Genomic DNA, 12,904 nt, shown 5'->3' on the forward strand with positions numbered 1-12,904 from the left:
TTAATAGTTGATTTCAGATAATTTTTTGAAGATTTTATTAGGAACTTTGATATTCCTAATGTACAATACCAGGTTCTCCATAGATCATTATTCTCACAGGATTTGAAAACACGTAGCATACTAGTTAAAGACTGGAACAGATAGAGAACTCAGTGGGGGGAAAAAAGTTATTTCAGAAAACCAGGGCAGGAAGTCTTAGTAGCTCAGCAAAGAAAAGAAAGCTGTTATTGCTTCTTTTATCTCCCACTTCCCCTTCTGTTACCCGTTTTCAAAACAGTCCAAAAAATCTGTTTGAAAATAATCTGTTACTGCAGTAGTACTTAAAATGCCCCTATTATAGTGTCCTAAGAAAAGGTTAAATCTGGAGCTGGGGAAAACCAAGAACAGATGAAATAATCTGAAAATCACCCATAATTCTACTCCTTACAGACTACCACTGTTAGCATTTTGGTGTATCCTTCTAGACATATTATTTTGCCAAATTGAAAGACTGCTGTATATGCAACTTTATACTTGTTGTTTTCTTTTGGTTAGCATTATATCATAAGCATTATGAAAGATTTCCCACGTACAGTCTAATTTTTAATGCAGAGGTGAGTGAATAGTCTGTTACATAGGTACTTACGGAGCATTTGTTGGTGGTAGGCTGAAAATGTATTGACTCAAATATGCCAAAATACTGGAAGCAAAGCTCTAGAAGCAACACTAAATCAACTACCAAGGGGAAAAAAAAGCTGCACATATATTTGTGTGCAAAAACCACATATTTACATTGGCTTTTCAGTCATCCTTTTTTAAGTCTTTTCACAAATTGTCTTTAAACACGACACTCTGAAAGCTGCTTGTTGAGTCCAAAACCTCACTTGAAATGTAGGATATAAATGAGAATTTAAACAAGCATTCAGAATCTATAATGTTAACCTCAAAAAGTGTGTGAGTGTCACAGAGGAACCCAGTTTCTCTCTGTGTAGAATTTTTTTTTCAATATAGAGTGTAATGTAAATTTAAATTTGATAGAGAAGAACTGTTCTTATTACTAGAAACCTGGTAAATAATATGGCTAATTTGTGATCTAAAGCCAAACAAATGTAGGGCAGACTTTTTTTAATTTTTATTTTTAAATTTTTTTGGCCACACTGCATGATTTGTGGGGTCTTAGTTCCCCAACCAGGGATCGAACCCGGGCCCCTGGGCCCTGGCAGTGAAAGCGCCGAGTCCTAACCACTGGACCACCAGGGAATTCCTGGGACAGGCTTTTATTTTTGAGGGGTATCCATGAATCATTTATATTTGCAGTTATTTTACTTTTTTTGCATTTGCCCCTATTAGGTGTGAGACCTTGAGAAACTTAACTTTCCTGACGCCTCACTTCCCTATCTGTACAATGTAGATAAGGATAGTACCTACTTTACTTGGCCAGTGTGGGAATTAAAATGAGAAATGTATGTAAAACGTTTAGCACGATGCCTGGGACATATGAACTGCTTAATAAATACTAGCCATAGAAATAATGCCACCAAATATTATTATTATTCAAGGTGACCTCCCCTACTTCTCCAACTGGTAACTTATTCTTTAACTGTCTCCTACTCTCTTTCCCAGCAGAATGACCTTTTTGAGCTCTGATGGGTTTGTGGCTGTCTCACTTACATAAGGACTTAATACTTTTTACTATAGTTACATGTGCATGCAACTGTCTCCTTTACTAGAATGATAGTTTTTTGAGGTCAGGATCATGCCTTATTCATCTTTATAACCCCAGTTCCTGGCACTAGACCTCAATAAATATAGAATGAATGCCTTTATGAATGTTGTGGGTGTGATTTTGCAGACATTCTTTTTAGATTGTTCGTAGTCTTGATTATAGGCACCCTATTCACTAATGCAGATAAGCAAGAATTAAACATTTGTTTTATCATGATTTGGTTATTTGTCACTACATAATAAACTATGCCAAAGCATAATGGCTTAAAAGGCAACAATTTGCTTAGTGTTCGGGGGATTAACCAGGGCTCAGTTGGGCAGTTCTGATTTTGCTGGCAGCTCTCATGTAATTGCAGTCAGATGGCAGCTGAGGCTGGAATGTTCAAGATAGAACATTTACTTACCTGTGTGGAGCCTTAAGTAGTAGCAGGACTCAGTTGGAATGCTGGCATGGCTGAGCCTGGATGCCAAGCTCTCTCCCTCCCACATTCTTCCTCCCACCCCTCTCACTCTTCTCCCCCTTCCACTTGTTCTTTCAAGAAAGATAGCCATGCTTCTTTTTTTTTTTTTTTTTAGATTAATTAATTTATTTTTGGCTGCGTTGGGTCTTTGTTGCTGCACGCGGGCTTTCTCTAGTTGTGTTGAGTGGGAGCTACTCTTCATTGCGGTGCGCGGGCTTCTCGTTGCGGTGGCTTCTCTCATTGTGGAGCATGGGCTCTAGGCACACGGGCTTCAGGAGTTGTGGCTCGCGGGCTCTGGAGCACAGGCTCAGTACTTGTGGTGCACGGGCTTTGTTGCTCCACGGCATGTGGGATCTTCCTGGACCAGGGCTCGAACCCATGTCCCCTGCACTGGCAGGCAGATTCTTAACCACTGCGCCACCAGGGAAGCCCCGATAGCCGTGCTTCTTACACAGTGGCTCAGGAATTCTTGCAGTGCAGAAGTAGAAGTTGCCAAGTAGTCTTAAGGCTGAGGCCTGGAGCTGGCACAGCTCAGTTCCACTCTATAACGATGCACATGTGACTGCATTGCTGGCCACCAGCCCAGCCTCCTGTCCAGGGGAGAGGTCTGCATGAGGACATGAGTACCACAAGGCATGGTTCCTGGTTCATTGGGGCCATTAATGTAACAGACTACCAAGTAATATAATCAAGATTTTCTTTTTGAAAGTTTTAATAAGCATGTTTTAAAAAAACATAACTGTAGGGACTTCCTTGGTAGTCCAGTGGTTAAGACTCCACGCTGCCAATGCAGGGGCCCGGGTTTGATCCCTGGTCAGGGAACTAGATCCTGCATACCGCAACTAAGACCCAGTGCAGCCAAATAAATAAATGAATATTTTTTAAAAAAACAGAAAGCCTAACTGTAAGAGACAAGAAGGAAATGTAGCAGCACATATGAGTCCATACACGAAGCAGACAGTTCAGATTACCTGCCACTTGACTAGCTTTTCATCGGGTTGTGGTAGAATTTAAATGAGACCATGGGTATAAGTTCCTGGTACACAGTAGGTGTTCAGTAGGTGGGAGCTGCTGTTGTATTGTTATTATTGCCATTTTATTTTTAATGACTAATATCTTGGTGTCAGTGTGAAGACACATAGCTAATGCAGTACATTTCATATGAACTGAGAAGAAACCTTTTGGTTAGCTTCTTCAATTTCAGTTGACTATTTTTTATCTTTGTCTTTTATTTTTGATCCCTATGTTCTTGTTAGCTAATAGTGTGTAAAGACAGTCTCTAATTTTAAAATAGTTTTAGTTAGTTTCCTGTAAGCAAAACAATTGGGAAAATAAATTCTTAGATTACCCTTGGAGGATAAAAATTCTTTTCTTCTATAAAGTCATGAAAATGCATGTTTCAGAGAGGTAGAGGAGATTCCAGTTACTTAATTTCCTGAAACACACACATGTTATGTTGTGTTATAGATAGAGCAACTGTATATTGCCACTTAAGACCAGAGGTGTCTTAAATCAGATTCTAGGTAGGTTTTATGACATTTTAGTAGCTAAACTCTAGAAAATATCAGTCACTGTTGTCTTGGAGGGCTGTGAAGTATATTTTTTATAGGCTTTTGCATGGCTTAGTATTGATGTATAATCTTGATGACTTTTTGGCATTTTGAGGACTTATCCTCATGTTAAAACTTTAAAAATACAGTTGCTTTGGAATTAGAGTCAACTGCAGTGGAAACTTCGTAAATAAGATTTAATGGTCTGTTACAGGAGAGGTTTTAGTAGAAAATTCGTTCTGAATATTGTTAATCAACATAAACAATGTATATTACAGTTTCCCTTCTGAGACCTTGAGTTGTATATCATTTGTATTTTTCTTAAATTTACTTTGTTACAAACCATCACAGTTGTTTTGCCCTGAGTGGTTGTCTACCACAATTTTTTTTTAATATCTTTATTGGAGTATAATTGCTTTACGATGTTGTGTTAGTTTCTGCTGTATAACAAAGTGTATCAGCTATATGTATACATATATCCCCATATCCCCTCCCTCTTGCATCTCCCTCCCTTGTACTGTTGGTGGGAATGTAAATTGATACAGCCACTATGGAGAGCAGTATGGAAGTTCCTTAAAAAAATAAAAATAGAACTACCATATGACCCAGCAGTCCCACTACTGGGCATATACCCTGAGAAAATTCGTAATTCAGAAAGACATGCACCCCAGTGTTCACTGCAGCACTATTTACAATAGCCAGGACATGGAAGCAACCTAAGTGTCCATCGACAGGTGAATGGATAAAGAAGATGTGGCACATATATCCAATGGAATATTACTTAGCCATGAAAAGAAATGAAATTGAGTTATTTGTAGTGAGGTGGATGGTCCTAGAGTCTGTCATACAGAGTGAAGTAAGTCAGAAAGAGAAAGACAGATACCATATGCTGACACATATATGGAATCTACCACATGATTCTTTATGCAAGGACAAGAAATACACATTGCAGCAGGAAATGTCTTCATCCAATACATAATTTACCGGTTTATGGGAATGCTTTAAAATGGGGTCTGTAAGCACTAACCAGCTTGGTGTAGTGGACAGACCATGGTCCTTGGAGTCGCACTGTTTCTGGCACTGGGAAGCCGTGGGGAAGTTATTTGACTTCCTTGAGCTTTACTTTCTTCAACCTAGACAATACAGACCTACCTCTCAGTGTTGTTGGGAAGATTGAGTGAGCTATAACACTCAATGGACCATGGTACCACCTCAAATATGAAGAAATTCACTCAGCAGCAAAGTTTGCATTTTAAAATTAGTTTTATTAAAAGCCAAGCGAATGAACTTGATTAGTTACATGATTCAATTAAAGGTGGCTGTGGCTTTGAATTATGAACTGTTTCAGGGAGAAGAAAATGATGCCACCAAGGTAGTGTCAAGTTTGGAACAGCAGTGGTCGGGAATCTATGAACAAAAAGGAGTCAAATTTATAATGAAATTGCGGGAGGTGGATTTGGAAATGGATTCTCCCTTCGCTGGCCCTCTCACTGCTTTGTGCTCACACACTTCCTTTTTTTCTGAGGTTCTGAAACAAAAACAAAATGTAGTGGAGCTCTGCAGCAGTTGAAGGAGCTTTTGAATTCTTCCTAAAGAGGAAATTGACTTTACCTAACTAATGCACTTCCTGTGTGTGCGGTGTCCGCTGAAGAGGGAGATAGGACCTCATTGGTACAGCGCTCGACTGCAGAATTTCCTCCCGGTGGTGAGGGTGCGCCAACACATTGTCTTCATTTGCTCTGGTATCTGTAAGGCCGGTATGAATCACCTGGGGATCTTGTTACCAATGCAGCTTCTGATCCAGTAATTCTGGGTGGGGCCTGAGATTTTGCATTTCTAACAATATTCCAGGTGAGATATATCAAAATCATAAGGCATTCTTTAACTGGTTCTTTTTAAAAGGTCTTAAAAGCATACACGATTAACTTAATTTCATTGAACATTTATTTGCTAGGTGCTATGTATGTTAGGGCCTGATTCTCAAGGATCCCACAGTTGGTGGTGCACCAGATCAAGGAGATTTTGAATATACCCGCTCCCTGATTTTTTTTAAACTTCGTCTTGGGTTTAGAAGTTCTCTAGTAACTTTACAGAGATTAGTTAACAATTAAACAAATAAGGATTTCTCTTTTTCTTTATGATTTAAGAAATTCTTTCACTTACCGCACATATACCATCATAACTTACATTAATGTCAAAAGGGGAAAAAAATTGTTTCTGTGATCTCCTCACCCCAGCCAATCAAACCATTTTTTTTTCCCTGTGTTTCTTTGTAGTCCTTATACGTGGGCATCTTTTGTTTTTACATGGTTGTGAACATTTCTGGACAACAGTTTTGTATTGTTTTTAATTTTAGTGTTAGAGAATAGAAAGTTTTCTAAATTTCTCTATTAACTGTTGAAATATTGTACTTTATCCATATTTTGATATGTTCTTTTCTTGGTGTATTTTTCTGGGATGTCAAATGCTCTTGCTAAGATCAAGTTAGCAAAGGGTTAGGGTAGTAAACATAACATGTCTTAGGAAACTAATATAATATCTGCAAAGTAAAGTATGAGTTTGCTTTAATTCAACTGAATGTTTGGCTTATAGTTAGAATTTTCCTGTTAAGTGAGAAAAAGTGAATTGTGTCTTATCTGTATTCTTAAAAAAAAAATCTGGTGTCTATATAGACAACTGACTTGTTTTCAGAATATCTGTGAGATGTAAAGATTTTCCTGTTATATCTTCTAGAACAGCAGTTCTTAGTATGGGCTCTGTGGACCTAGGGTGGTGTCTCTCAGAGTGTGGGCTACAGAGTCACAGGTGTGCTTGTGAAAAAGAACTCTGCCCATACGATCCCCCAGCCCCTTCTCCAAGCTGGTTCTGGGATGGAGCCCTGCCATCTAAACTATAACAGGATGCAATTGTATGATATGTGATTCTTCTGCAAAGCAAGTTTCAGAATTACTGCTCTGAGCGAGCCATGGTTGGGATCTGAGGGAATTTGCAATCTCTGAAATTCAATAACTGTCTTTTGGGTAGAGTTTATTCATTTTTCTGGGAAGAAGTTTCATAAACCTCTCATTAAGATTCGCAAAGAGGACCATGACTGAAAAAGGATGAAGTCATTGTACCAGAAGGTGTGTTTTTCCTGAACATCTGTCTTCTGCCTCCTCTGAACCTTTTGGATTGTGAATAAATTCTTAGTTTTCTTTTACCATAATGAGGGCATGTTGTCCATGAAGTGATTTTTTTTGTATTGTGTTTTTTTATAGCTATTCTTCCTTTTTTAATATAAATTTATTTATTTATTTGGCTGTATTCTGTCTTCGTTGCGGTGCGCAGGCTTCTTATCGCGGTGGCTTCTCTAGTTGCAGAGCACGGGCTCTAGGCGTGTGGGCTTAAGTAGATGTGGTATGTGGGCTCAGAAGTTGTGGCTCGTGGGCTCTAGGGTGCAGGCTCACTAGTTGTGGTGCACGGGCTTAGTTGCTCTGCAGCATGTGGGATCTTCCTGGACCAGGGCTCGAACCTGTATCCCCTGCTTTGGCAGGCGGATTCCTAACCCCTGCGCCACCAGGGAAGTTCCTGTATTGTGGTTTTTTAATCTACCATTTCTTTATTGCTTTTCAGTAAAATGAATTTTAATTTCTTAATTTAATTTTTTTTGGTACTGAAACATATTATTTCTGAGAACTACTTTGTGCAGATCATATTTCTTTCTAACATTTATTTATTGAGAACAAGTGTGCCCGTTATTCTACCAAGTGCGGTACATAGACTATTTTTATTTAATCCTTGCAGCAACTCCATGAAGCGAGCATTGTTATACTCATTTGACAAATAAAGGAATTGAGGCATGATGTGTTTAATTAACTTAGCCAGATTGACATAGTTGTGAACGATGGGACCATTCTGTCTCACCTGAAGGCCAACTCTATGGAAGTCTGCCAGTTTGCACAAATGAATCACATTTGGTTTATCATTGAATGGAAGGTGATGGTTGTGTAGTGCCTTGAGATTATTAGGGGTGATGCCTGTGGGTTAGCCTCTTCTAGAGATTCTGATTCTGAGTTTTTATGTTATTTCTTTTCAGATCAAAGAGAGTGCATCCCAGACGAGAGATGTCCTCAAACAGCATTTTAACGATTTGAAAGGAACCCTTGGGAAGCTCCTGGATGAGCGATTGGTGACCCTTCTGCAAGAGGTGGACACCATTGAACAGGAGACCATTAAACCACTAGATGACTGCCAGAAGCTGATAGAGCACGGAGTTAACACTGCAGCGGACTTAGTCCAAGAAGGTGGGGAGGGCTTCCTGGTGGCGCAGTGGTTGAGAGTCCGCCTGCCGATGCAGGGGACACGGGTTCGTGCCCCGGTCCGGGAGGATCCCACATGCCGTGGAGCGGCTGGGCGCGTGAACCGTGGCCGCTGAGCCTGCGCGTCCGAAGCCTGTGCTCCGCAACGGGAGAGACCACAACAGTGAGAGGCCCGCGTACCGCAAAAAAAAAAAAAAAGGAAAGAAGGTGGGGAGTCCAGGGAGCCTGTTAAACGCAGCACATTCAGATTGACACTGCTGGTGTCTCAGGGTTCCAGCAGGCTTCCTGCCATCTGTGGGATGCTCAGGCTATGCGTACCTTGGGACAGTTTGTGATATGGGATGACAGGTGTACAGTGAGGTATCCTAGGGTAAATGCAATTAATGTACTAATTATAATCATTTACAAAGTACGGAGTAAATTATAATCATTTACAAAATAAGGATTTTTCTCATGGTTCTGTTAACACAGTGATTTTACGGTCATTTTGAGTCTGTTCACATATTTTTTGGAGTGTCAATGGTCTATAGGATTTAATGCCATCATTCTTTTCAGAGATTAACGAGTAGGATTGGTGTTTACTCCTGAAATTGCACTGGTTATATCCCTAACTTTAGTCAGTTATTTTGGTTAAATCATGCTCGGTTCTTGCCTTGCTGCCTTCCTGTCTCCACATCTACCTACCTCCCCTCCTTCCCTCCTGTAGGTCTTTGTCAGGTACATTAAATAAAAAGGTAATAAGTTCTGCCCTTTGGGGTTCACAGCCCAGTGAGAGAAGCACACACGATGAGAGAGATCTAAGACCTCACGGGAGCACAGAAGGGGAAACGCTTACCTCTGGAAGAGTGTAGGATGGCTTTCTATAGGAGGAGTTCCACCGAGGCTTGAAGAAATTCATCAAGCAGACAAAGGAAGAAAAGGAGGTCACAGCACGATTGGAAGTAGAAGTGACGTCAAGAGTAAAGTGAATGGCATATCTGGGAGATATTGAATGCAGTATTTTAGGCAGCAGAGTTACACAGATTTGCATTTTTTAAAAACGACACTGCCCACAGTTTGGAGACTGTGTTAGAGGTTGTAAGGAAGTAAAAGTGACCGATGAGGAAGTTGTGGCAGCAGTCAGATAGGCAGCGATGGGAGACGGTGACAGGTGAAGATGAAGCAGAGCTGGTTTTAAGATTTTTCGGAGGGACTTCCCTGGTGGCGCAGTGGTTAAGAATCTGCCTGCCACTGCAGGGGACATGGGTTCCATCCCTGGTCCGGGAAGATCCCACATGCCGCAGAGCAACGAAGCCCGTGCGCCACAACTACTGAGCCTGCGCTGTAGAGCCCGTGAGCCACAACTACAGAGCCCACACACCACAGCTTCTGAAGCCCATGCACCTAGAACCCATGCTCTGCAACAAGAGAAGCCACCGCAGTGAGAAGCCTGTGCACTGCAATGAAGAGTAGCCCCTCATTCACCTCAACTAGAGAAAGCCCACGTGCAGCAACAAAGCCAAAAATGAATGAATGAATAAATAAATAAATATAAAATTAAAAAAAAAAGATATTTTGGAGATAGAATTAATGGTGATCTTACTGAGCCATAAGTGTTGATTATTGGTGATTGCCTGGTTATAGGATGGAGGAGAAAGAGAAGAATTTAGGATGACCCAACCCAGCGTGATTTTAGACGACCGGTGAATTGTGCCGTTGACTGACACAGAACGTGAAGGGGGAGGGTGGGTAGTTAGACAGTTGGTTTGGGGTATGTTAGTTCAAGGTGCCGGAGATGCCAGGAGTTGGGAATGTGGGTGTGATGCTTAGGAGAGAGATCATACCTTGAGATGTCAATATGGCAGTGAATGGTGTGTATGTCACCTCTGAATCCATGGGAATAAGTAAAATCATCAAGAGATAGTGTACAATATGAGAAGAGAAGGCTACAGAAGGTGGGACTCTGAGGGACGTCAGTATTTAAAAGGGCGTTGAGGAAAAAGGATCCAGGGAAGGAGACTAAATACCATTGGTTCTTTGATGAGTGCTGTGAGTGGCATAGGATGAAAAGTGTGCGTGGCTGGCTCCCAGCTCTGTCACTCCAGCTGGAAGTTAGTCCCCATTTTGGTCCCACTTAGAATATAGTACTAATGTTATCTTTACACACTAATTACATTTTTGTCTTATCTTCAAGGAGAAGTGTTTATTTGCCACTGACAATAACAGTGCCTTTGAGAAAATTATTTTTAGCAGGACTTCAGAATGTCTTTCCCTGGGCGCTTAGCATTTGGAAGCAAACTCAGCAGCAGTTCAGCACAGGTCAGGAGTGTATACCAATCACCACGAGGCTTGACCAATGTTTTTATTTTAGAAAATAAATCCTTTGAGGCACAAACATGCTTGTGGCAGCAACTGATTTTTTTTTAATACTTCAGAAATGTTTTACATTTCAAACTTTTTCCTCCCCTCCCTTCCCGAGGGATTAAAAACTTATTTATGAAATTTTTAGGATTTTGAGGCAGTGTTCAGTGTGTCTGTTTTCCTTTTGGTAAGGGGGGAAGGTCATGTCATATGGTCTCAAAACACTTGAGTAACTCCAGGGTATACTGAGATGGGAAACAGTTCTAGTAGTGTTCTTAAGGGCTGTGGAAGGACAGAGATGTTGATCATTTTCTTATGACTTTATATAATATTTCCTTTATATGACCCTTCACCCTATTGCTTGTGTCAGGATAATATTTGCACTGACTCCTATTGGAGTTGATAAAGATTCTGTAGGGGAGATGGGAAGAGGTCCCTGGGACTTATGCCTTGCATAAAATTGGTTGACAAACCAAGTTTCCATTTGTAGAGCAGAATCTTTCATCTCTGGCAGAATGTTGTCATTGTGTACTCCCTTCCTCTTGTGTTTAACCTTAAAGTTGTTTCTAAAATAGTTTCTTATTTATTTATTTATTTGTTTGTTTATTTTGGGCTGCATTGGGTCTTCACTGCTGCACGCGGGCTTTCTCTAGTTGCGACGAGCGAGGGCTACTCTTCGTTGTGGTGCGTGGGCCTCATTGCAGTGGCTTCTTTTTGTTGTGGAGCACGGGCTCTAGGTGTGCTGGCACAGTAGTTGTGGCACGCAGGCTCAGTAGTTGTGGCGCACAGGCTTAGTTGCTCCACGGCATGTGGGATCTTCCCAGGCAGGGGCTTGAACCCGTGTCCCCTGCATTGGCAGGCGGATTCTTAACCACTGCGCCACCAGGGAAGTCCCTAAAATAGTTTCTACGTTTACTTTTGGGGAATTAGTGACATCACTTAAGAATTGTTTTCAAGGGAACCAGAGACCCACTTAGACACGGGTTGTGTTGCTTAGTTTATAACGTGACCATTTTTCCCTGTACTAGTTCTCTTATTCCTGATTGTAGGTGAGATCGCCATTCTGGGTGGTGTAGGAGAACAGAATGAAAAACTGTGGAGCTTTACCAAAAAGGCCTCACACATCCAGTTGGACAGGTAAAAGTGTTAGTGTCTCTTGGGCTTAAGCTGTCTGCTTTTCTTTTTTTCTTTTCGCCTGTTAAAAATTCGGATTCAGGGATATAGAAAATGTATTTCTCAAGTTTTCACTGCCCATTACCAGTATTACTAGTATGAAATAGTTGTGATTGTAATCTCTGGTATAGAATTACTGCCGATTTTCTACAATCCTAATGTGTAAGAGAACTGTTAATTTAAAAAAATCTGAACAAAGTCATAGCTCAAACAACGAAGTCCTACTGTATAGCACAGGGAACTATATTCAATATCCTGTGATAAACCATAAGGGAAAAGAATATAAAAAAGAATGTATATATATGTATAACTGAATCACTTTGCTGTACAGCAGAAATGAACACGACAGTGTAAATCAACTACACTTCAATTAAAACAAACAAACCTGCGTCATAGCTCAGTAAACCAGATCTTTTGCTATAAACTTAACAATTGTGATCCTACCCATTTTCTCTCGTTCCTTTTATTTATTTGGGAAGAGAATTTTAATGTAATGTCTTGCAAAACCCCCACTGCCATTAGCATTATTTACTGGGGGCTTCTGCACTGTTACAGTATATGACTGATCTACAGTATTTTTTGTTGGGGAATTGCGTGGCGGTCCAGCGGTTAGGACTCCATGCCTTCACTGCTGAGGGCCTGGGTTTGATCCCTGGTCTGAGAACTAAGATCCCACAAGCTGTGCAGCATGGCCAAAAATAAGTAAATAAAATATTCCTTGTTATTTTTTAAAAAATTGAGATATAGTTGATTTACAGTGTTGTATACGTTTCAGGTGTACAGCATAGTGATTTGCAGTTTTTCAAGGCTATACTCCCTTGTATTTTTAACTCTCAGTTAAAAGCCTTATAAACACATGAGCTTTGTTTCCTCAGCTTACCAGAGGTGCCTTTACTGGTTGATGTGCCTTGCTTATCTGCTCAGTTGGATGACTCAATTCTTAACATAGTGAAAGACCATATTTTCAAGCATGGAACGGTAGCGTCTCGCCCACCAGTACAGATAGAAGAATTGATAGAGAAACCCGGAGGCATCATCGTACGATGGTGTAAGGTACGTAATTCAGGACTGTAGAAATGGCTTCAGCATTATGGATTTGAGAGTTGGGGGCCTTTACGATTTTTTTTTATTAGTTGCCTTTGAATGTCTTCTTCTCTGCATGAACAAAAGTGCCCTTTGCTTTACAACTAAGGTCACAGGGAACCTGAACTGAGGTAGCTCTTCCAGTTGGGAAAAACACTTTCGAAGGTACTTTATGAAATCTCTGCATCGAAATGTTTCCCATCACATATTTCCCAAACTTAACGCTTGGTGACTTGAGGATCGTTCAGAATTAGAAAAGTCAGAAGGTGATAGTGAATATTGGGTGTTGGATATT

The 12,904-nt window shown here is 40.6% G+C and overlaps 1 protein-coding gene across 1 annotated transcript in view; it reads left to right on the plus strand.

Annotated features, from left to right (window-relative positions):
* Positions 1-12,904, plus strand: part of CRLF3 (cytokine receptor like factor 3) — a 42,926-nt gene that overhangs the window by 4,756 nt on the left and 25,266 nt on the right. The window contains exons 2-4 of the mRNA XM_030862114.2: positions 7,791-7,998; positions 11,403-11,490; positions 12,402-12,579. Coding sequence (XP_030717974.1) covers positions 7,791-7,998; positions 11,403-11,490; positions 12,402-12,579 — 474 coding nt within the window. The remainder of the gene's footprint in view (positions 1-7,790; positions 7,999-11,402; positions 11,491-12,401; positions 12,580-12,904) is intronic.

The sequence above is a fragment of the Globicephala melas genome, chromosome 20 (genome assembly GCF_963455315.2).
Source record: "Globicephala melas chromosome 20, mGloMel1.2, whole genome shotgun sequence".
Classification (NCBI taxonomy): domain Eukaryota; kingdom Metazoa; phylum Chordata; class Mammalia; order Artiodactyla; family Delphinidae; genus Globicephala; species Globicephala melas.